Source organism: Melanaphis sacchari, unplaced genomic scaffold (genome assembly GCF_002803265.2).
Source record: "Melanaphis sacchari strain LSU unplaced genomic scaffold, SCAv2.0 Contig29_pilon_pilon, whole genome shotgun sequence".
Classification (NCBI taxonomy): Eukaryota; Metazoa; Arthropoda; class Insecta; order Hemiptera; family Aphididae; genus Melanaphis; species Melanaphis sacchari.
In genome coordinates, this window is record NW_020271172.1 from 662,152 (window position 1) to 687,900 (window position 25,749).

Sequence of the window (25,749 nt, forward strand, 5' to 3'; positions counted from 1 at the left end):
TACATAATAATTTATTAATCTTAATTCATAATATAAACAAATGTACTGAAAATGACAAATGAAAAATATTTAATAATAGCCGTCCTGTATAGTTATTTTGTTTTTTTCTTTTCAGTAATTATATATCAAATTATTTAAAAATGTATTGAATTTTATTGTTTGTTATTTAAATAAACATATTGTTTTCTTTCGTATACTTTGAAAAGACATATTTATCTCAGCCCTCTTTTGATTCACGAGCCGCCACTGCTGCCATTGTTGTCACTGCCATTGCTTTAATCGTAATTTACCATACTATATAAATTATAACGTCACTCACGTATACTTATAATACAATTGTATCTTAAACATACAAGAAGTGTTAAACGTACGTAAACGTAAACAATAAATACAATTAATACGCGTGTATACTCGTACGTATTAACAAATCTTGTATTTTAATATTATATAATATCATGGGGTGACGTGCGTATTATACGTATATTGTACATACTCACGCACCTTAAATATGTTTTATTTATTTTGTATAGCATTTTAATGGGAGGGTCGACGATGTCAGTCCCACATGTATATCAAAAGGGGTTCGATGTATTGTCATTGTATCGTAATAGTATTGAAACATTCGGGCATAGCCGCAGGAAGATAATCTCATCCACTCACTTGAATCTTTTCTAAATGCATTACAGTTGCATTAGGGGTCGTATTGAAGACGGCGTGTTCAATAAACAGACAACGCCGTATTAATGTGCGCGGCACGGCGACAGCTTTTATGCGAAGTTCGCATTGCGAATACACGCAATTGAACAGTTGTCAACAGGACGAAAGTAATCCTGACATGACCACCGGGCGACCACGTTATAAAAACTGTATTTTTTTCGATTTCAAGAACCAATGAACGATTGTCTATCAACCGAGATTATATCACCATCGATCGAACGCGTCGTGTGACGGCGAATAAAAACGTATTATAGGTATATCCACCTACTTTATTATACTTTTATTATGATTTATTATGACGTACACGATGAGTCGATGACGTTCCATCAAACATTTTTTTTAGGGTTCTCTCGTGTCCCGTACACTATATATGTACAATATTAATATACATTTTTATTATATAGAGACAAATTATTCGGCAATCCTGTTTTTACAACCGAGTAAACATTAACCCGAACATATTAAACACGACAGCTACGTTATTGGGCGGCCAAGTATAACACTAGCCGCAATCAACTTCGACTCGCCCTTGTCGTCTGATCGTCCGACAGACGGGCGCCAAAGTCACCGTGTTCATATTATATCAGTATGATGATGATAGTAATAATATCTAGGTATAGGATACCTCCATAAAATACAAACTAAATATATTATACGCTTGACTGTCCCTGTCGATCAACTAATAATGCGTTATGGTCACGTTCCAAAATATATACAATTAATATGAAATAACGCTGTCAAATAATATTATAACACGATGAAGTTGCCAATATTTATTCATCAATCATAGGTCATATAGGACATATTTATGACGTTATTATCATTACTTGACGTATTTGTGATTTAGGAGCACCCTCCGCTTTTAGCTTAGAATTTTGATACATTAGAGGCCCCGTACCACGATTATCTACTTAGGTTGGCGTTCGCGCAATGCTGTGTGTTAGAATATCGCGGTCATGAGCAGTGTGTATTGGAACTAAAGCACTAGTGGTTTGGTTTATGGCCATACTTTTATCACATTAAACATTCAAGAATTAAGAATACATTATATAATTTTCACTTATTTACAATTACTTATTATACTAATTAACTTATGATATGGAAGAAATACCAAAATTGCATCAACTTTTTCAAAGCTTGTAGTATTGAACATCCTGCTTTAGAATTAATTTTACTCAAGTCTAGAGGAAATCTTGTTTATCCTAACACACATTTATTTGAATTTTTGAGTTGTCTGAAACATTATTTTTCCAAATACTGCCAAGAATATGATGTTTATGACAAATTTATTAATATCACAAAAAATAATTTTAATTTTAAGTTCCCATGTATTCAACAAGTAAAAGAAGTTATCACAAAAATAATAGTGTATTACATTCAAATACGACTTAGACAATTTTCTTATCAAGAAAATTTTAAGATGAAAAAAATCTCCAGAGAAAAAAAAAGTTTCAAAACTATACAACTCATGAGTTAATTATTATTTATTATACCTACTATAATATTAAACATTTTATATATGTTTTTAATGGCTTTTTAAAAAATTAATTGCTTATTTGCTTATTTGTTTTTTCTTATTATTACTCATTGTTTTTTAAATTTTAACTTGTCTTTTAAAATAGTAAAAGATTTTTTTCAGTGAGCATAATCATATATTTTTTGTTTAATGCAATCTAATGAACATAATTGTATTTTGTATTTAATAATTTATATGGGTGTATTATTGATTTGATAATATTTGTTTGCAGGATAAAATAATCATTAATAAAGTAAGATTGCTGTATTTCACCAACTAAAGCTTCTTTGATAATAATAAATAAATATATTTTTTCAAATATAAATAAATACCATTCAAATATAATTTCTCAAATTATATTTCCTTCATAAAAGTATGTATCATTTATATATTTTTAAGGTTTTAATTTATATATGATATGTTGAATTTAATAATTTAATTATTTAAATCTGATTTTTGAAATTTTTAAATATACACTTTAAGACTATATTAAAAAAAAAAAAAAAATGAAGATTTTTTAGCGTTATAGATAATAGATATAATTATGAAAATATTTAAGGATGAGTTAGTTAGAGACTGTAGAGTGTAGATAGATCCGATTCTAATTTTATGACAGTCCGAAAAAATAAAAATTAGCGTTCACCGTGCTTACAATAATTTTTTTCTTACAAATTATTACAGTTACTTGAAATTAAATAATTATTTGGGCACGCATTTTTATAAGTGGTTAATTAAACTTTTAAAGATTTAAAAGGCATAAAACTATTAAAACTAAAATGCAATTAAGAAATATAATTGTTGATTAAGTTTTAAAGAAATTAAGTGCTCGACAAAACGTATTATACATATTATACTTATAATGAAAAATAAGGTAACCATTCAAATAACCATGTAATGTTTGTAAATGCGACTGTCACGAACAACTTTGTACCGAATGGTGAGACAGATTAAGATACAGAAAATTAATCAACATATAAATTTTATGTATAATATATGTAAATATTAATTCCTACGCTGAACCCACCTCAATTCATATTAATTTCATTTACCTGTAGAATTCGCAATAAAAATGTAAGATTAAAGCTTAACAACGATAGTCATAATGCTAAAAATTAAAATGATTTTTATGTCATTATTATTAATTGCCAAAACAAATTATTCGTATATCTAACCTGAATTTTATAATTTGCGAGAATCTGACCCCATTGTGTCACAATGATCGCATCAATTTTTTACCAATATTTTTCGATTAATTTTCAACTTTTTGAAACCGACATAAAAAAGAGGGATGTAGTCGATGTAGGCAACCAATTTGCTATACAGTAATAATATTAATTTATTTTGTTATTTAAGTAATATAGAAGGTTGAGTTCATTTTTTTCGAAAACTTTGCATGCATTTATTATATGATTAATATTTGATTATTTTAATAGAAAAATTATTTATATCATATAAAGTATTATTTTATTATTATATCAAGTCGTTTCACAAACAATATTTTAGAATTACTACAAAATAACTAAATTTCACTCAAACTTGAACCTCTAATGCTCATAAAAAAGTTTTGTTAAAATTTTAGATTTTTTTTTATTAAAATATGAGCTTCTAATGAAGAACCTTATATTAAATTTTCGAGTCTGTTTTATATACTTATTTTTCGTCACAAAATAATTTACAAATGTTCGTGATTTTTTTTGTATTTTAAATGCTTATAAAAAAAATCATACTAAACTTATAAAAAAACCTAGTATTAAATTTTCAAGTTTTTTAATTTTGAATGTCTTTAATAGCTCCAAAAAAAGTTAAAATATTTTGAAAATTATACTAAATAAAATGTATACATTACAGGAAATGTATACGTATATTTGTCCAGTAAATTTAATCATGTACGTAAACAAATTGTTTCTTAAATTTAAATTTTTTATTATTAATAATTATAAGATAAAATTACTGTAAAAAAAAAAAATAAATAAATTATTATTAGTTATAATTTTAAATATTTAAAATAGTTAATTATAATTTATGATAATGAATATTATTATTTACCTAATGGCTAATATTGATGGATGTTCAATAGAATTTTTCACAGTTTAGTAAAACAAATAAACCCAAGTTTAGAAAAGCAAACAGGCTTTGCTATTCTAAGTTTCATTCTAGCGTGATATTAATAAATTTATTTCGTTCGGCATTATGCCCATCAATATTATTTATTAAGTATATAGTTATTATCATTATTTTAGTTTTATTGTTTTAAAATCTTCATTATAATAAATATTACTAAATATTATTATTTAAAATACATTTAACCCAATATATTGCACAAAAAGTAATCATGATTCAAATTTCCCGGGTAATGTGTACATATTGTTCAGTACTCGTATACAACTTTGTTCGTAACATAGTTATATAATTTGATTAATGGATAGTGCAATGGTTATCTATTTATGAAATTAAACATATTTATTTGATTTTGTATTGCCATACGAGTTTATGCTAGTAAATGGGATTAACATAATAATAATATTGAAGTATTTTATATTTTAGTATTTTAAGAAATGATCCTTGTATTGTCTTTTAAGTCTTTGTACAACAAATATTTTTTTATATACTTAATCTTAAAATAAAAATACAAAATATGTATTATTAATTTACTGGATTGCACAAGCAACCACTAAATATTTAATAAATAAATAGTCAGCTAATTTTCATTTAAACATGATTTAGCGCCGTGGTTCTCAATAGTTGATGGTATGTCGTATACTATCGTGATGTGTATCGCCAAAAAATTTCATATTATAGGTTTTATAAGTATATAAAGATATAGGATATAATTATTATGCTATTATGGCGTTATAACGTAATGGTAAAATCAAAGATAAGTAAACAATTTGTAAAGATAGTCTTATCTTATTGGTTACCAATATAAAACTAGTAAATTTACATAAAAAACATAGGTACGTTAATAAACATTACCGTATGTGTTTATTAACTTGACAAAAAAATAGCTCAATATTTATAAAAAAGTAAAAACTGTCTAAAAATATATGATAAATCACACTTATGTTCTTTTAATATCTTTGAGTTGATAGCAAAGAAAAAAAAAACTATACACCATCGAAGAATATTTAATTTTGTCCTACTATTATTCATAGGTACTATGTTTATTAAGGAAGCAGCAGAACAAATTTGTTATAAAATGTAATACATATTAGTAATAACTTTACTTACATGCATTTATAATATTTATTATTACTTTTTCAAAAATTCATTAATTATTTTAACTTTAAAAGTATCACCATTTTTATGGATTTAAATAAGAGTGTCTTTTTATGTAAAATATTTTAGAATCATTGATACGGTAGACCATGATTTGAAAGCTCTTGTTTATTAAATCGTATTGAACGTATTAATCAATTTTTTTATGCAATCCTAGAAAATAGTTAGTATTTTATTCAAATATTTTTCTGTTCCTGGTGGTTATGAAGTGTACAGTATTCAAATATGTTATTCAATGGATGAAATTTTATAATCATATATATATAACACAAATAATGTATGTAAAAATAAATGTCAATATCCCTCTGTCCAATGAAAATAGTAATACAGGAGCTACACTCTCATGTGCATCAACCTTAAAATGATAGATATAACTGATGATAATCTTTATGAGGTGTAAGTTATAATTCATTATATATTTTGTATTTTATTTAAAATTATTAAATTAAGTACATTTATACACGAAAGGGAGCTACATATCTATAAATATGTTTTCTTCACTTTAACATACAACATACCAAATTTATTAAATCGAATTATCTGTAAATTTAAAAGTAAGAATAATTTCTATGGCGCGTAATAATTATAGCTTTAATTGAGATTTAAATTATACAGTGAGTTATATTTTGAATTTTTTAAACATTTTACACGATTATATAACTTTAATAATTTAGAGTAAAATTACCATTTTTTCTTATATATTATTATACACACACTGTGAGACTTTTTTACTTTTTGACGCCCAGATATCGGCTCATAGTGAGGTATTTACCAATAATGTAGCTGATTTTTTAGTTTATTCGAAAAAGTAAGATAGAAATATGTTTGATATCAATGTAGTTCGTGGAAAACCGTCGATTTGTAAATTAGCGAGAGGTTCAAATCTATTTAACGCTAACTAAAATGATTTTCTGGATCATGGCGTGACACTAATTTATAATTTATAAGTGTTTAACGGCAACCGTCGTGTACCACGAAAATCATTAAACTTAGGGTTGTAGAAAATCGGGATTTAAAAATAATGAAAAAAAAAAATTCATGATTAAAAACCATTTATACGGAACGTTTGACCCAAAACCCACCTACTACTACGGAGCCTGTGACGGGTGGGTATATACCTATACGCACATCGTGGAGGGCGGGCAGGTATGCACATATTGTCGGATGTGTTGGCGCGTAAGTGCGTACTTGTGTGCGTGTGTGTTGCTTCGAATGCGTACAATACGCGTGTGCGTTGTACGTTTGTCGCGTGCGCACAAGACGTTGGCGAAAGCAGCGACGACAGCGATATCGAGAAGAGAACCACTTCGTCAAACGAAACGGGCTCGACCGCGCGTGATTTATAGCATCGTCACAGCCTCATCTCCGCCGTCTTCCGTTCGATATTTTTCGACGTTCGGCTACTATTTTAATTCTGTCTAGGACTTTTTCTAACGAGAGTCCTATCTATCCTCTACCGTTTCGTTTTCGACTTTTCAAAATTTCGCTCTACACGCCATTAAACGTACCGTCAACAGATTCTCCGTTGACGGACGGTGACATCATCATAGAACTCGGTCTAACCTGGTTTTCCATGTGTTTTGTATTCATAAACACCGCGTTCGTGTACTTCATGATGACATTTTTCTACAGGGATTTAGTATACCCTGAAGAAGAAGAAGAAGACATGTATTTCGAAAACGAGGATCAATTATTACTAAATGCCATGGTCGTCGATCAGCCTATCCGACAGAACAACTGGGCCAACAACACCAACAAATGTCGTAATTGTGGCAGATCCTTGGACCCACAAACCGGCAGACATTTATAATTAACTCTGCTGCAACATCAAAGGTCGTATACACCGTACTTAACTACAACAGCGCGAACAATAATACTTTGTCATAATATCATAACCATGATCCTAATGCTAATCATAATCATAATAACTAATCAACACCGTCGCATTAACACCGCGACGGTTTGAAAACGACGATAAAAAAAATAATAATAATAATAATAATAATAATAAATAAATAAATACACGATTCTCCCCCCCCATCCTCCCCCATCGCCCCCTTCGCCCGTCGTCAACCCTCTTTGCGCTCTCCCCTTTCGCTTTCGTCTCGCACACACGCGTGGCGTTTTACCGCGCCGCAGCTGAGTCGGTCCCTGCACCGTTCATCTACGTACGTAATAATATTGTTACGACAACAGACGCGGTTCTACAGGTGGCAGCGGTCGTTAGCAACCGCCAGCCGACGACGCCGACCTTGCAACAGGGTCGTTCGTCGTGTTATCCGCGCTTGACAACCGCCGCCGTCGCGTCCGATTTTTCGATTTACGTACAATAACGACGCCGTGACTTTGTGCCGTCGACAAATTTATTAATGTTTTTTTTAACGGCACACGCGCCGTCGTTGAATCGCCGACCGTAAATCACGTTTTACGTCTTACGGTCCGCCGCCGGTCGTATTATTACATTGAGTACATCGTAAAACGTTGTACCTGCGCGTCATTAACATTGGCGGCATCGCCCGCACGTTTGACCGCCGTGATCGACAACGATAATAATATTATTATCGCCGCCGCCGCCGCCTACGACCGATCGTAGGTCGCCGCCGCAGTTACGCGCCATTTCGAACCGGACGAGCGCGCGCAACCGGTCGTCTTCCGCCGTCGCGCGTTTTTCCACGTCTCGAGAGCGTTGCGCACCGTTCGTCGTTCCGCACCGCAAACGCGCGTGCCGCCGATCGCAACAGTGCGCCGCATTGAAACGTTCGCGATGGCGTCGCGGATACAGCCCAAGCGGGCGAGCACGGTCACCACAGGTGTCACCTGCCTGGTGGGCGTCGTCGCCTGGATCCTGATCAGCTCCATTTACGTGGGCAACACCGAGGGCTGGCCGCAGTTCGCGCTCAGCGCGTTCGCCGCGGCCACCGTGTGCGCGCTGGGCGCCTCGTCGCTGGCGTACGCGGCCTACCAGCAGTACGTGGTCAAGAACAACCTGTTCGCCGACCAAGGGGCCGCCGACGAGTTCGATTACCGGTCGACGGGCCAATGGGCCGGTGAGTATGTTACAATATTATGATATACATATACCATAGGCGGCCGACTCGCGGCTCTCGTCATTATCAGATGCGGCTTGCGTCTTATTAACAAAATTAAAAAAATGTACTTATTATTATTATGAATTTTAATTTTTAGGTATTAACATATAAAAAATATATTAAATGATTAAAAAATATAAGCATTTTGGCTCTTGGTATCATTGTATTTATCTATGTGGCTCGCGAACCTATTCGTGCACTCCTGCATTATACCTATATGCGGGGTCACGCCGACTCGACCTTTAACGACTGCACTCCCTCCACTCCCCCTGCAAAGGCGTTTTCGAAAAGCACAAAAAATTCACTTCCTCGCGGTACCTACCTACGAGTACGGCGTAGGTATATATATATTCCTCGAAATTTGGCCGACCTTCGATTCGCGTGACCCCACCGCGCAAAGGTCGCTGCTTATTCGCACGAATTTTAATAACCGTATAAATAATATTGCTGTCGATATTAGCGCCACGAAAATCAATAATACAACACCTGATAATGTGTTGCGCACGCGCACACGACGTTGCATTACGGATTTTCACGGACACCGCGTTTCCGGCGATGTGCACGGGTACCTGAGATGTCATGTCTGCGCCGGGCTCGCGGGTTAGATTGATGTGCAAACGTCAAAGCGACGTGACGACACGATAGAATTACAATAATATGACAATATCGCGGTCTGCGATTTTCCGCATTCCCATAACGTCGCGTCGCTGTTATGATTTCCAGCGATTTAACCAGCTCATCTGATCGGGCTCTGCAATAACACTCGAATGATATAGCGTAGACGTTTATAGAGAATATTTTACGACGTACACACTCCGTTTCGGCGTTATTTTACTTAGTATTTACATTTTTACGAAAAAAATCCCCCCCTTCTCGTGCACTAACCGCGATGAAAGCGATTACCGCCCGCAAGTACAGCCGATTGCTGCGCGGCGCGCAGTGTTTAGGTACACTGCAGCTATATTGGCGTTATCATAATAAACATCGTCGGACGATTGTGATAATAACAATATCGGAGTCGTGGTTTTTCGAAAACAAAAATATAATAATCGCAATAGCTTTAAAAAATTATTAAACCGTATTGTTTTTAATTAAACGAATACGACGTAATTTCGGCCACCTACCGTTTAGTCTCACTCAATACGGTAAAAAAACGTAAGCGGTATACATATGTACGCGGATAGACCCTAATAAAGGTCTTCTTTGAATAAATGATGAATAAACAGAGTGAAATTAATTGCGATAATAAATAAAGCGATAGTAAACGATTAATGGCACTGTTAGTATAATGTTCTGTTTATAATAAAAACTATGGGAAGAGAAGGGGAACAGAGTTCAAAATTAAAAAAATAAAATAATTTAGTTTAATAACCGTACGGCTGTTGTTCGGACGTTCTCGCGTGGTCTAACATTTCGGCAACTTGGTGAACGCGATAATCCGTTGAAAAACCGAGTAACTTGTCAATGTCGAACAGGTTAAAACTTTATTCGATAAATAAACGATAACACGAGACATGTAGAAACAGCTTTATGTTTTAATATACTTATTATAATATATAGTACATAGTATATATATAAATTATACGTATATACAAAAATAATTAACGTCAGGCCATAACTCACAAAGTTTTACGATCATCAAACGCGAGCCGCTACGATAGAAATATTTGATAAAAAAAAAAAAAAAAACGTGTGTACACAGTGTACGAACAGTATAATATAAAATTATTATGCACGTTACTTTGAGGATGCTACAACTGCATATTTAGTTCATTGTTGTCTTCGTCGTACAAGTACATAATATGGTGAATTTTTGCTCGCAGCAGTTTACGTTTGTGGTTTCATTAGTTTCGATATTATACAAAGTGAACTAACCTAGTTATACTGTAACTTAATAATAAAAACATTATCTGTGTTCATGGGCATAGCGAAGGTGGGGTAGATGGAGGCAAGTGTCTCCTCTGCACTTTAAACTAAATTCTATTTTTTATACCAAACGTGTAAGTGTTAATATAAAATCAAAAAAGCAAAAAAAAAAGGTTATTAACTGCTCCCCTGATTAAAATCCTAATTACATCCGTGCCTGTGGTGTTCGAAAGTTAATTGTTTACAATAATTCCGTTTTTAAATCACACTATTTTATACATGAAAAACTTGCTAAATTAAAAGTAAACGTAATCTGTTGAGCATATAAATTGTCCATGTTACACACTTATAAGAAAAAGCAGTGCCGTGCCTAGCATTATCAGTGGCCGGTACCAAGAATCAGTTTTAGCGCCCCCATCCCTTTTACCAAGTAAGTTTATACCTATAGAGAGATTACATAAGATTAGGGGAGAGAAATTCGTTAGATTTACTTAATTTTGTACATTTCTAACTTAAAATTAGTAATGTCATATTCAAACTGTTTAAGTAGAATAAAAAATATTGGTAGATATATATAATATACCTATCATACTAAACCGGTATCATTTTATGATACAGGTTATTATATTCACAAATCAAATTTGTTCGATTGCATAAAAAATAACTCAACTTTAAATAAATGCCAATAAAAAATAATTTTGTACCAATTTCTATAATGAGTGATGTGGACACTACCATAGATGAGTTCAAAATAAAATCGTACAACTTTTTTCAGTCGACATTCTGTTATTATAAAAAATTATTATTATATAAAATAACAATAATAATGTGGTATACATATATTTTTACTTTTTAGTATATTATTGTATCGACGATCAACGACGTCTTTTTTCGGAATAAAAATAAAAACCAATTATTATATCCATACATAAATAGGTATTTTTACATAATTGCCTAGAGACTACAACTACAATAGATTTCAAATTGTTATTTCATCATCAGTCAAAATAATGAATCGACAGCGCCGATCAGGGTGATATTATATTGAAACCGTGAAAAAATATAAATTAATATGGGTAACTTTCATCTTTCAGTAATATTACTTAGATTATAAAAAGCTTTTGGTGCCCTGGTGGACATGACGCCCCGTGTATACGCCCCTCTTGTGCCCTCTAGGCAAGGCACTGAGAAGAAGACAAAAATGAGGTTTCTTCCAACGTGTAACTTTAAACGATATAAACACAAAAGATTTCAAGTCAATGTGTATTATTTTATCATATTACGTTTAATATTGCGTATAATATTGCGTACCTACCTACTACATCTACTCGATGAAATTTGTTTGAATTCGAATCCGTCTTAATGGAAATTACATTAGAAATTTGAACTACACGTTCGATCAATGTGCGTATTTATTAGGTACACAATATAATAGTGCGCTCGTGAAAAGTAACAAAATATGATGTAAACCAACGGCTCCTAAACTTTTATGTTTCACGCATCCTAGCAATAGAAAAAATTCAATCGTGCCTCCCTTGAATGAATGAAACAAAAAATTTTATTTGTATTTAATACTATATTAGTACTTATAGTGTATAAGTAGGTACAATATCAATGTTTATATCGCGCCATTTAACAGTATTCTTTCAATAGTGTGTACTGATAGTCGCCATAAATTTTTTGTACATTCAATGCATTGCTACGTAAATGTTCAACCGATAACAAAACTATAGAAACAAAAATTTAATAGTATTAATTATAATTCGACTTTACTGTTCCATCGACCAAATACTAAGTAAAAACTATCTTTTTCATCCTGCTGAGTGCATTATGTTAGTACCTATTTTTCTTGTTTGTTTTTTCTTGATTTCCCTATTCACTCCAGCTAACCTGTGAAAGGCGATCAAGTGAAATGCGTTTATATGATTCCAGTGATCACTGGCGCCACTGATGGAATCGGCAAAGAGTACGCACGTCAAGTGAGTAACAGCAGTATTAGCAACATCAAGAGCAGCAGCAACGCCAAAAATGTCGGCCTCGTTCGCGATGACGATGTGGTGACAGAGGACTCGGTGCATAACCCGCTCGTCGACTAACCAACAAATAATCTCACAAATAACAAAATTTTCCATAGTTTAGTTACAGTTAGACAGTAGTTATTAAACTATATGTTACGTCGTAAACAACGACATGATATTATATTAGTGTGCGTGTGTATGCAATCTTGTAGTGGCGTGTTCTTTACCTAAAGATATCTGATGTCTTATTTTAAATTTTACTTCATTAAAATAACAAAAAAAAAAAGATAAGCTAAAAAAAATAAGCAAATTTCGTTTTATCTCCTACACAAAATAGTACCACCCTCTTGCTTAAAATAACTTTGTCACACCTGCGTGTTTTTTCTTTTCAATCCTTGAGTCAGTTTAATAATTCAAACCATTTTCCATTATTATAGTTATATACATATAGCACTACATTCTTTCATGAATCGAGTAAAATCGTTTATGTTTAATGATGCACTTTTTATCTTTCTTGTCTATCTTGGTCTTATATTAACTGATTTTCCTTCGATTACAATTATCTTCAATAAACTATAATTATTACTATTATAGTCTTCATTAGAATTTCACATTACATGATAATTAATTTCTTCTCGCACTCTATAAATGTATTCATCTATAAACGCACTTCTTAAATGAAGCTTTTATTTCTCTGAATTTAGAACTTTCTCTATTTTATTTTTCTCCCTTTTGGTTTTTCTCTGATTAAAATTATCATTGTTAAAAATTATTTTTTCTCATATTGAATATCCTATTAATTAATTTCTTCTTTCCAAAAATTTTTTTATCTTTATCTGCGATTGCTCTTCGTATAAAGGATTTGTTTTATTTCATTTAGAAGTTTCCCTTTATATGTTTTTCCATTTTTCCCCTTCTATTATAATTTTCACTTGTTAAAATAAAAATGTCTTGTTTTGATTATCCTTATTACCGACTTTTTTTCTCTAACCAACGTTTTTCATTTATCTGTGACCACTGTTCTTATATATCTTTCATTTATCTTCATTTAGAACTTTCCCTACTATGCTTTTCTCCTTTTTGGCTTTCATTCGATTATAATAACATTTTCAACGATAAAAATTATTTTTCCTTTTTGAATATCTCATTAGTTTTTTTTTTTTCTATAAAGTGTGACTATTCTAACTTATGACTATATTAACTTTATATTATATTCGCACATATTATAAAAGCCACGGCTTTTTCTTTATTGAGCACTTACATTTTTAATGATAATTCAGCACAAATAATTCTATATACAAAAATAATAAATACATTTGGGGTGATATCTATATATCTTATACCACTGAGAACGGAAAATTAATTATCTATTTATCGGCTACTGTTAGCTGTCAATACGCCACTGCAATTGCAGTACATACTATTTAAATAAAATTCACATGAAATAGTGGTGATGGTAATGGTGCGTGTAAAATAGTCCTTAATATGTTAATGATAATGTGTGTGTTAAATACATGTTGGTGATCGAGTGCGTAGAATCGTTTGATTATGACGTCCGTGTGTTTAGCGTCACGCGATTTACAATTTAGTCGTGCGTGAGTGCGTGCGACCAAACTGTATATATATACATATATTATATATATAGTACATATAATATACGGAAAAAATGATTTTAATAAATAAATCATTTTTAATTTCGTCGTTCATGGAATTAAGTGTCGAGACCATCTATCGTTACTCATGTACACAATTGTATCATAAATCCCTAACACGTATGTAAATTGTTGTATATTCTAATATTTGCATGTTTTTTTTAATTATCAAGTAATAAATAGCTGTAGTGTTAAGTAAAATAATATTTGGAAAATAATATAAGTATATTTTATATATTTTAAAGATTTTATTTATTAGACTGTTGATTACCTACACGGCTACATTTATGCCTCATTTAGCTTTTTGTCAAATTATTAAAAAAAAAAAAAAAAAAAATTCACAATCATTGATATATTTTCTATACTAATATCGTGTAAAAATAGTTTTGACTTTTCTCTCTTCGTTACCAATGCAATTTTTTTAAACAGATTTTATTGTCACATTATTTTAGTTTTATTTAACAGTAGAATTTTTATTTAGTACTTATATCCGAATTCACATTTGTGAAAAACTATGTTCCTAAACCTAAATTAGTATTATTTATTTAATATTTTAATTGATACAGCGAATACATGATTTATTTTATGTATTTATTATTTTGTATACCATACGAGCAGTTGGCCATCAATCACGGAATGGACGTGCTGTTAGTTGGACGAAACCCGGACAAGCTGCGAGCTGTTGCCCGACTGATAAGTAAGTATAATCACTAATTACTGGTTAATAATAATATCATATTGACAAGAGGTTATTATTGTTGTTGTTGTTGTTATTGTTGTTGCCACTATTATGGTTGTACTAGACGGGTTGTTTGTTTTTTTATTTTGTTTTCACTTGATTTATATTTTCGTAAATAAACGACCAATTTGCAATCATACGAAACTCTACCGTAGGCGGTATCGTGTTATTCGTTTTCCGACATATTTTCCTAAAAGGCCGTCCATTAGTCTTATGTTATTATTATAATAGTAGTGTAGTATAAATAAAATGCGAAAAACCGACCTAGTGCTAAAGTAATTTATCAATCGTCGTTTATGCCTTTGTTTGCTAAATTCGATATTTCTAAGCATGTGTTTATACAGAACCAAAAACAACACAACCATTTAAACACTTCAAAAGAAATGATAATATTAATTTTAATAATTATTAGAGCTAAAATATTATAACAATAACAATTAACAATTTGTTACTATTTGTTCTAACTATCAATGCCATTGATACCAAATACATTACATAAATATATGCTATACTTAAGCACATTTTTGCTATTATTTTTGTACTATAAAATAATTTAATCATCGATGGACTAACTTCATAAAGTCTGTTTGCCAAATACAACGGTCTTTTTAGAAATAATACCTTATAGTTTAAAACAATAGTTACATCATTTCAGAATTTCAAAATCAGTATTTTATTTTTGGCACATCTTATGCAACTAAAGACATCTAGATTACAAAATCCAAGAATGTGACATTTTGGAGGAGTTAAAATAATAATTAAATTTAAAAAATGGATATATAGATATTTCATTTTAATATAATCCAGTGGTTTCCAAACTTTTGGTTCATGCATCCCAGAAATAGAAAAAATTCAATCGTGCATCCCTTGAATAAATTAAGCGAAAATGTCTATTGATTTATAGTACTATATTGGTTATTGGTACATTATAGTGTGTATAGACTATAAAAATATTTATCAAGCGCCTCCCAAGAGAGAGCCGGATCTCACAGTTTAGAAACTTCTACTATATAATCCATATAAAATAGGAAAAAAAATTCTTCATTTAAGCTTTTACAACAATTAATCAAGATCTATCTATAGTTTTATTTTAATACGATATAAAATATGATAAATATATTTATTTTTTTAATCAATTACTTAGATAAGAAAAATAAATAAAATAAACATGATATATTATAAGAAATATAAAACATGTACAATAATGGTATTTTGTTTTAAAATACGAATAAAATGGTTTATAATATGCAGGAATAAAAATATAAGGTACAAAAAAACTTTGACAAAATAAATAAATATTCATTAAAATTAAAAATCAAATAATTTAAAAAAACAAGTCCATTATAATTTTAGTACTATTTTTTTATTATTTTTTTTTTTTTTTTTTTGTGGTACACACATTACATTATTCATATTCAAAATCGTGTTTTCAAACTTTTGCTGTTTTTGGCTTTCAATAATCATAGGGTTGTATTAAAATAATGTTTTTTTTTTCTCTCAAAATAATATTGATAAATGATGCTATATGTTATAAGATTGGATATTTTGAATTAATTATTTATTTTAATTTAATTTTATATAGATACTTTCAAAAATATTTATTTAACATTTTGTATTTTAGTGAATTCCAAAATATTATGTCAATACGAGTATAATATATACTGTTTGAAAAAAGTTTTGAACTATTGTATTTGTTAGATTCCAGGAAATGTACACTTCAATGGTTTTTTTTATTATTTATTTTTAATAAAGTTGTTTGTGTATACTTTTAACAGTATTGGGAATAGATATTTAATAATTTATTTAGATAAAGATAAAGATAATTACACTAAATTTTATTTAGATAAAAATAAAAATTAATTTCATTAATTTTGCAAATATTCAGTTGATGTAGATACAGATATTAGGTAAAAGAATATATCATTTAAAACATTTTAAAATATAAACATAAAATAAAATAATTTATTCATTAGAACATATGAAAAGTCATTCTCTGATTTAACAATACAAAAAAAGCTTAAATTTGAAAAAATACAAAAAGTTAATTTTTGAATAAACTTCATTAGAAGATAACAAGTCAATCTCCGAGTTAATAAAACAAAAAAATTGACGTTTGAAAAAAATAATATTTTTAATTTTAATAATTTTTTAACCCATGAAAATAAATTATCTGGATAGGTACTCATAAATAACTAGAATTATCTAAATAAGATGAAAGATAAATCAACTCTATCTAGATAATTTATCTAGATATTTTCCAACACTGACTATTAATAATGATTCAACTGATTCTAAAAAATTAAAATAATAAAACTACGGTATTCTCTATCTTAGTTTAAAAATGCATTAAAAACATACATACTTAATCGTAATATTTAAAAAAAACGTAAAAACTTAACAGCAAAACAATGTGATTCGAATATTTTTGTCCGTAATTCTGTTCAAAGTACTTGTACGGAATTACATATAATAAGTAGGTATGCTTAAATAATATATAATATATTATGTAACTGTATTATGGTTAAAAATGATTATTAAAAAATTCGTCGTATTCACTGCCAATTTCAATTTAAAAGTCGTAACTAGATACTTTATATTACATGATATTTCATTTGACTTAAAATACAATTTTCTGCTGTTCAAAAAACTGACGCTTGGTACTTCTTGAAGTTTTCGATTAAGGAATCAAAAATATTTTTATACCTTTGATTTAAAAAAATATATATTATTCATTTCTTTTGATGTCAATATTTTTTTACGTCTTATTTACAGCGTGAAGCAATCTAAAAAAATAAATGATATATATTTGCTCGTAAATATTTCTAACGTAATGTTAATAGAAAATTCTTTAGTGGTTTAGCAATTCTTGGTAATGTATTGAAAAAATTAACTTTTTTCTGAAGCTCTTCCAAGCTTACAACTTTATAGAGTAAAATTCAACATGAAAAAAAATATGAAAATTATAATTTTTAGTATGGTTTGGGGAGAAAAATATACTGAGTAGTATTTGCTACCATCCGTATGTTTTTGTTTTTTAGAAAGAAAGTCTTTTCGGAAAATTTTAAGATAGACCTTGCAAAATTATGCAAAATCCTTGCTGATTAGTTGCATAATTTGTTTGTGATCTTCATTAGGATGAAGGGTGGTTGGCCAAACGTACGTCTCAATGTCTTATTTTAATTATTCAAATGTCAATTAAACCGATATTATGAAGCTCAAAACAGTTTTATTTCAAATACTTCTTAATAAATTTCAGTTATTGATTTCAAAAACTTTATTTACTGAATAAAAATGTTAATATTTTGTGCGCGTTTAATCGTTTTTCAAAAAATGTGGTATAAAATGTTTAATGTCATTTCCTAATATCTTTTTTATTTTAAATTTTCTTAGCTGAAAACGTTTTTCAATGATGTTGAGCGTTAAAAAATATTATTATTACAGGTATTATTATTCCCTCAAAAAATAATTAAAGTATTTATAAATACGTTTCTAGCATAATAATATTGTGTCAAAGAACAATAACTATTATTTAGATATATTAACTGAAATTAATTATAACATAAATAATAATAAACATATTAATATATAAATGTATACATAAAAAAATATAATTTTGGAGTTGCTTAAAAATGTAAAAAACTCTTTACCCTTTACACTGAAACGACTTTTACTAAAAAAAAAACAACATAGAATTTCGAAAATCGAGTTCTTTGATGTGAAAATGTGAAATCTTGGCTAAATTGACAATCACGAATGTTGCTAAAATAATATGTACTTCTTTTGAGCTATTTTTTTGTATCAAAAAATGAATTAACTGAATAAAATCCAAAAAAAAATAAATATATATATATATATATATATATATAGGTGGAACATGATTTGAAAACTAATATTTTTGTTTCTGCCAAGCTCAAAAAGATAAAATCAAAACTTTAAAAGTAATACATTGCAAACGAATCAATATTTGCAAAGATAAAAAACAAAACTCTGAAAGCGTTTAGTTTATAGTATTTATATTTTACTCCTTTAAAACAAATAAACTTTAAATTTAATTAAATTTATCCATTGTATACTTGTACATTTATAATATTGTATGTAAAAATTCTACAAATAAAATAATAAGTATCTCTAACTTTAAAATATTTTCATAGCTATATTTAAATGCTAGACAATTTGTGAGTTTTTAAAATGTTTACAGTTTTAATGACACATGATTAGGTATATGAATGATTTATAACTCAAAGATATCCATTAATAGAAGTAAAATATAGTATAGAGTAACTTAAAACTAAGTAGTAAATAATAATTTTAAATTAAAATATATTCCTCTTTAGCTTTTTTTTGTATTATTTTAAGTTTATTAAATAGTTTTTATCATAATACCAAGTATTTATATTAAATATAGCAAAGTTATAAATTATAACTTATGAGGAAATATTTATAAATAAATCACTATTTGCGCATAGTACAATCTATAGGGCTGTATACTTGTACTACGTATTAGTTATCTTTAATTTTTATTAAATATGAGAAAAGCCCAGGTGTTAAATTAGTACAAACCTTTGTAAAACTTATTTATTGTTTTATGAACTTTCAGGAGATAAATAAATAAACATAGATTACAAATGTTTAGTAAAAAAAAAAAAGTTATTAAAACATTGTTAATACAATTAAACAATATAATTATGTTTATTAAAAGGTATAAAATATTTTTACAATTAAAATTTTATAAATTTAACAAGTGTAATACCTACCAAATGTATTAAAACTTTTTCCAAATTTCACATGAATATTATTCACTAATTAATTTGCCACATTTAATGTTTCAAGTTTGTTTCTCGATCTTCTCATGTACAAATATAAAAAACTTAAAACTTTCAAACATTGAAAATAAAATATAATCTATATTTTGAAGATTTAACTATTAATTTTTCTGCGATGTAAAAAATGTAATTTTTGCGTTAAAATTATTTTTTTTATCTTAAAAAACTTATAACATTGTTCAAATTTTTGGTGTGGAACAATAATTTTGACTCTAAAAAGTCTAAAAATAAAAATATGTAGTAAAAATATATTCTACAACAGTCATTTGACTTCATTCAGAATCGGAAACAAAAGTTTTATTTTTTCGATCAACTTTACTAACAATATCACAAGCTATGTTTCATCAACAACCAACATCACATAGCGGGATATTTATTATAAAAGAAACTGTTTAAACTTTTTATTTACTCAGGGCGTGACTTGAGGGTCACCTTTGTTCCTTTGTATAGTAGTTCTCAATAGCTGGTATGTGATTGTACTTAACCAGACGACTAAGCAGTTCACACTCCTGCGTGAGGCGTGACAAATACAACACTCAATGAAATTGATTTTGAAGTTTAAATGAAATTGAAATATGTTCACGTGTGGAAAGCTGGTAATTTCCATAAGCATAAACAAAAACAGAGATCCCTGATCAAATTTGAATTTTAGCTAGAGGTTCATGCCTTAATGTTAATTTAAAACAACCGATTAAGTGTATACATTTTGTATGTTTTACATAGATTTTCCCAACAAAAACGAATGTTAATCGTTTACAATATTAAACTTGTATGACTAATGAGAATATAATATGTGTCACAATATATACTAATATTATAATATAAATAGGTAGATACTAAATATGTTGTAAATGCGCATGATGCGAAAATGACAAAATGTGCACCACGTTAACAAAATTAATTAATAAATATAATTGATAACATGACAAGTAAATAAACTGCAGGTCTATCGTAAATTCGTTAACAATGGTAGTATCTAATTATTGATTTTTTTTTTTTTTTTACAAACATGAAACCATGTCAAAGTATAAAAAAAATCATAATTTTCGAACATTTTTCCGCGATAATTTTAAATTAACTATTGTTCGACATATTATTGTCGTCTTTATAGCAAAAAGAAAATAGTTTTCATATCTATTTATTCATAGTGTATGCAATATGCGAATAATAATAATAATACGCTCCAATAACAAAATATACCTATGTTTCAATCACTCAAATACGCGTCAGCATACAAAATAAAATTTGGTCTATGAAATCAGTTTTAATTTGAGACACTCAGTGTGAACGTGCATAATATATAGTTTCGGTCTCTTGATTTACAATTAATTGGTCGGCGCAGGAAAAGAATCAGCCGGCCGGCGGCGGGTAATGACGGTGGTGGCGGACTTTGCGGAAGATCCGGTGGCGCGGAACGAGACAGACGACGACGCGGGACAGCGGGGCGATAACAGCACCATCCTCCCGGAACTGCAGCCGGACGGTGGCCAGGACGACGACGTGGGCGACCGATGTTTCTGCAAGAGCGACGGACAACGGCCAGCCCGTCTCCAGTGCCCTCTGTGGTATCGGAGGCTTAGGGCCGTTGTCGAGGGCCGGTTGCAACCGACCGGAGGCGTGGGTGTACTCGTGAACTGCGCAGGCGCGTGTTATCCGCATCCCGAGTTCTTTGCGGGTATGACAGCCGACAACGACGTTGCATCCGGAAACGGCGACGGGCCGGTGCAGTTCACGGCCGATTATTGCGGTAACGCCGATGTGGCCGTCCGGTGCAACGTGGCCGGGGCGGTGCACACGTGCCGTCTCGTCCTGCCCGGCATGTTGGCCCGCGGTCGGGGCCTAGTGATCAACGTGGGCAGCGCGTCGGCGTCTATACCGCCGGCCACGCCACTGATGGCCTTGTACGCCGCCACAAAGGTAAAATACATTTTTATAATTATTACGTATCGTCACCGTTTCTCAACCTTTTCCCCGAGTCGTAGTCCCTAAAATGAGTAAAAAATAGAATCGGTCTTCTCGCCATCTGTTCCCCTAGGGCCTAGGTAATAGATACTAATTTGAACCTAATTACCGGTTTTACCAGTTACAAATAGTCTATAACTTATGATGGGAGCGAAGGGATAAATAACTAGTATTAATGCTTGTTGCGGAATGAAAACGTTTCTAAAAAATAAGCAGGTACTTATAATATTTTAAAAAAATCAATATTAGTCCGAAAATATAAAAATTCTCCGATTCGTATATTTCATACGCATGTATAATACTATATCGTCATCATTGGCACGAGAACTCGCCGACATTGACTTTTGGTAACATCGCACACATACACTCACACGACGTATACTATGTGTGTTTAGAAATTTCTGGAGAAGCTATCGTCCGACCTGGACGATGAGTGCGCGTATTTGACCAAAGGACGTGACGGCGGAAACGATGGTTACGGCGTCCGAGTGCAGTGCGTCAGGCCCGCGTACGTAGCCACGGCCATGTTGCGGTCCGCCAACCCGGACGTTCGCGTGGTATCCGGTTGCGACGACGGACACGGTGACGAGGATGACGACGAGGAAGAGTACGACGACGACGACAACTACGGTGACGGATGCTGGTGGACTTCCAGGAGGAAGCGATTGGAGGCTCGTGTCCAGCGTTGGCTGGTACCGTCGGCCCGCCGGTGGGTACGGTCCGCGCTCCGGCAAGGAGGGCGATTATATGCCCGTGGCCCGGATTCGGGACCGGCCAACTACACTGGATACTGGCCTCACACTCTGTTGGTACGTACCTACCTATATGATTACGAGTTATGAGATAAATAGACGAATAATTTCAGTTTTTTATTTGTCAAAATGTTTGCTTGTCATTTTTAAACCATTACCAGACCAATATAACAATATTAGGTAGGTACCTATAGCAGCGTATTTTAGGCCTATTTTAGTATATGAATGCAGTAAGTAGGTGATAACTGATAAGATTGAAAAAAAAAACAACTAAAGAAATTACATTTTTTGACTTTATTTTTCTTTTTGATATTTTGAATGGAAATCATTATCGAATTGTGTGGACCACAGTAAAAATTTAATTTAAAAGTAAAAAAAAAATAATGATACAAAATTCAAGCAACTTTGCAGTTATGCGTCGAATACAAATGATTTGAAATTTTGGCGATCAGCGTACAATAAAATAATACTAAAAATATGGCAATTTATACCCACGATTTATATTATAAGAAAATAAATATTTAGAGACTAAAAATAAATTATTAATATTAAAGACAGTCGTAGCAATTTGAGCATACGTCATACGCGTTCTACAGAAATGTATCCATAAATAATAATAATTTAGCAATTGGCGCACGATGCAGAATAATAATTAGAATATTTGAGTCTAGTAGCTGCGGCAGTGATGAAAAATCAAACAATGAAACACTTTTTACTATTTAAACAATAAAAAAATATTTTTTACACACGCCAAACGATGGGGTATAAAACACAACACACCTTATCACATGGGTGTGGCATGTTTGTTTTTCCGTGTTTAATTACATCATAAATTTATTTTAAACAATTGATTAAATTCCAGTTACAAATGTATATTTTTCCTCGATATTAACGTTATTTTATTTATATGTAGTTTAATAGTAATTTCTTGTGTATTGAGCATTTTTATAAATTTATATCATGTATTAAAGTATATTTATTGATCTTTGTGTTTTTATGATAATTGACTCAATCATATAACCATTATAATATATAATTATTTATTGGTAAATTATCGAATTTCACACTTCATCGAATATTTTATCACTATAGTCCGGCGGAGTATAGGTAATGAAAACGATTATAGCCGATAAAGTGATAAACATCAATTGATTTATGTGCTGTACATAATTAATCTACCGTTTTAACGATGACTGCACACTGTTGTACGGTTTCAATTACGACACTCGTTATTTACCAACTAATAAAATTCATTAATAAATCAATTTTATTAGGTAGGTATTTTCTACAGTTTTCAAATCATAAATGTCTTGCGCATTACACCTCCAATTTTACACCTCCACCTCACTTTTTGACAGGATACTACCGACACTCAATACCGTGTATACATAGCTCTAAAGTATATGACGGCATATTTGTCATGGATTTATAGGTATGGTGCGCGGGGTTGGCTAGCGCCGTGACGCCTCGTCGGTGGTTCGTCGACCGAGTGCTGATCGCGGGAATGCTCGTGTATCGTATTAAGGGGCGAGCGGCCATTGCGGCGGAAGATAAAAGGAAACGCACCACAGCGGCAGGGGTGCGGCAGGACAATGCGAGGACGACAAATTGACATAAATACGTCATTGTGTAAAACACCGTGATGCAGTGGTGAGAGTGGCTACACACAATTACTGGGGTGGAGATTAACGGAAGTGGCAGCTGCAACGTCTGTGGATCACGGCACACTGACGTGGCGGTCAAACACAACAACAGTGGCGGGAAACGCAGGCGGTGGAGGATAAATAGATCTCTAAATTATTATTAAACGTACATTCAGCACTATATAGCAATCGAAATCCCCATCACATCATTTACCGGCATAATACATTAATTAGTGATTACGTTTCTCTTACAGTTCTGGTAGTATACCTCGGGATTAGTCATGGCCTACGGAATCGGTAATTTTTTTTTTGTATTCTTTAGATTTACAGGTTACGCGAACCCCTTTGAAATGATTGTAATTACAATATTATGTGTCACCCCCCGTTACCAAAAGATAAAATTGTCTAGTTACCTATTTACTTACAGAAATTGTTATAGAATATCAAGTATTTTATTATTAAGCACAGATTAAATATTATGCACTTGTTATACCATTCTACTAAAATATTATAATTATATTATCGCAATTAAGTTTATAGAATATATAGTACACATGATATAAGTTTTAATAAATTAATAGTTTATTTTATCGCGCACATATTTACACGTCTATATAATATTATACACATCTATTAAATGATAAAATTAATTTATTGACTTTGATTATATATGCACTGTTTTGATTATTTCAAATTTTATTTATATCGTTTTACTTTTTTCAAATAATTATGCACGAATATTATATTTATCTTCAATTACAATTATATTCCGAAACATAATATCCGCTGCGTTGTAATTTGTTCATTTAAATGCCCTTTTTCCTATTAACAGGTATTGGTTTTATTGTTTTATGATAGCAAAATATGACCTAAAGAGCTATAACATCGAACAGCGTATAAAAAAACGTGAAGAACTCGCGACTAAAGCGATGGTAATGACAATGTTATTTATCGGAATTCGATGTGTCTACGTGCGCGTATCGTAAAATTTAATGAATAAAATATATTATCATTTCTACTCAAATCATATTATTTGTGTTTAATAATAATAACATAGTGTATAGTAGCGTACGAGCACAAGTGCACGTAGGTACACTTATTATCAATGCGTATTTAATATTTATAATTATATAATATAAACAATAATACTATAGTATTATTATACATTATACTATCTATACATATAAATCAGTATTATGTAATGGTTATTTAGGTAATTAGTAATTACTACGAGTAACTGTATAAAACATAATATGTAGTATAATACTACAGCTCATACATTAAATGTTTCCGGAAAATTATATAATCAACAATTGTGTAGTAAGCTGCAGGTAAGATGAGACATTTTAAATGCTAATGATATTACACTTTAAGCGACATTTTTCATTTTAAGAGAAATAGTATTAGATATGTGTTGTGTGTACCTACAACCTTAAAAACATTGAAAACAAAAACTAACTGTAAGTAAAATGTATTATAGTAGTTACATTGATAGTATAATAATGAATTTTAAGGAGAAATCTGCTCCAATTGCGTTTCTCCAAAGTCCAAAATAAACATATATCAATATTTTACATTTGTACTAACTATCGCAATAAATGGATAAAACTTCTAAAAAACATATTTTATTCATTAAAAAGTTGTAACGTCAAAATATTTTTTCCATTTTTTTGAAATTATTAACTCTTGAACTTGT

At 30.6% G+C, this 25,749-nt stretch overlaps 2 protein-coding genes across 2 annotated transcripts; both read left to right on the plus strand.

Annotated features, from left to right (window-relative positions):
• The first annotated feature begins 8,118 nt into the window (after positions 1-8,118).
• On the plus strand, positions 8,119-12,768 carry LOC112595723 (very-long-chain 3-oxoacyl-CoA reductase-like). The gene is made up of 2 exons (XM_025341022.1): positions 8,119-8,556; positions 12,397-12,768. The coding sequence occupies exons 1-2, from the start codon at positions 8,274-8,276 to the stop codon at positions 12,558-12,560; spliced, it is 447 nt and encodes a 148-aa protein (XP_025196807.1). The 5' UTR covers positions 8,119-8,273; the 3' UTR covers positions 12,561-12,768.
• Positions 12,769-13,443: 675 nt separating this feature from the next.
• LOC112595722 lies at positions 13,444-24,571 on the plus strand. Its single transcript, XM_025341021.1, has 5 exons — positions 13,444-14,254; positions 14,753-14,831; positions 21,039-21,613; positions 22,054-22,467; positions 23,843-24,571. The coding sequence occupies exons 2-5, from the start codon at positions 14,771-14,773 to the stop codon at positions 24,020-24,022; spliced, it is 1,230 nt and encodes a 409-aa protein (XP_025196806.1). The 5' UTR covers positions 13,444-14,254; positions 14,753-14,770; the 3' UTR covers positions 24,023-24,571.
• The last annotated feature ends 1,178 nt before the right edge of the window (positions 24,572-25,749 follow it).

Excerpts from the sequence above, each read along its gene's own strand:
- LOC112595722 (XM_025341021.1), top strand. The coding sequence starts at position 14,771 with ATGGACGTGCTGTTAGTTGGACGAAACCCGGACAAGCTGCGAGCTGTT. Across the intron at positions 14,832-21,038 it reads AGCTGTTGCCCGACTGATAA|GAAAAGAATCAGCCGGCCGG; the intron begins GTAAGTATAATC and ends TGGTCGGCGCAG. Across the intron at positions 22,468-23,842 it reads ACTGGCCTCACACTCTGTTG|GTATGGTGCGCGGGGTTGGC; the intron begins GTACGTACCTAC and ends ATGGATTTATAG.
- LOC112595723 (XM_025341022.1), top strand. The coding sequence starts at position 8,274 with ATGGCGTCGCGGATACAGCCCAAGCGGGCGAGCACGGTCACCACAGGT. Across the intron at positions 8,557-12,396 it reads GTCGACGGGCCAATGGGCCG|TGATCACTGGCGCCACTGAT; the intron begins GTGAGTATGTTA and ends ATATGATTCCAG.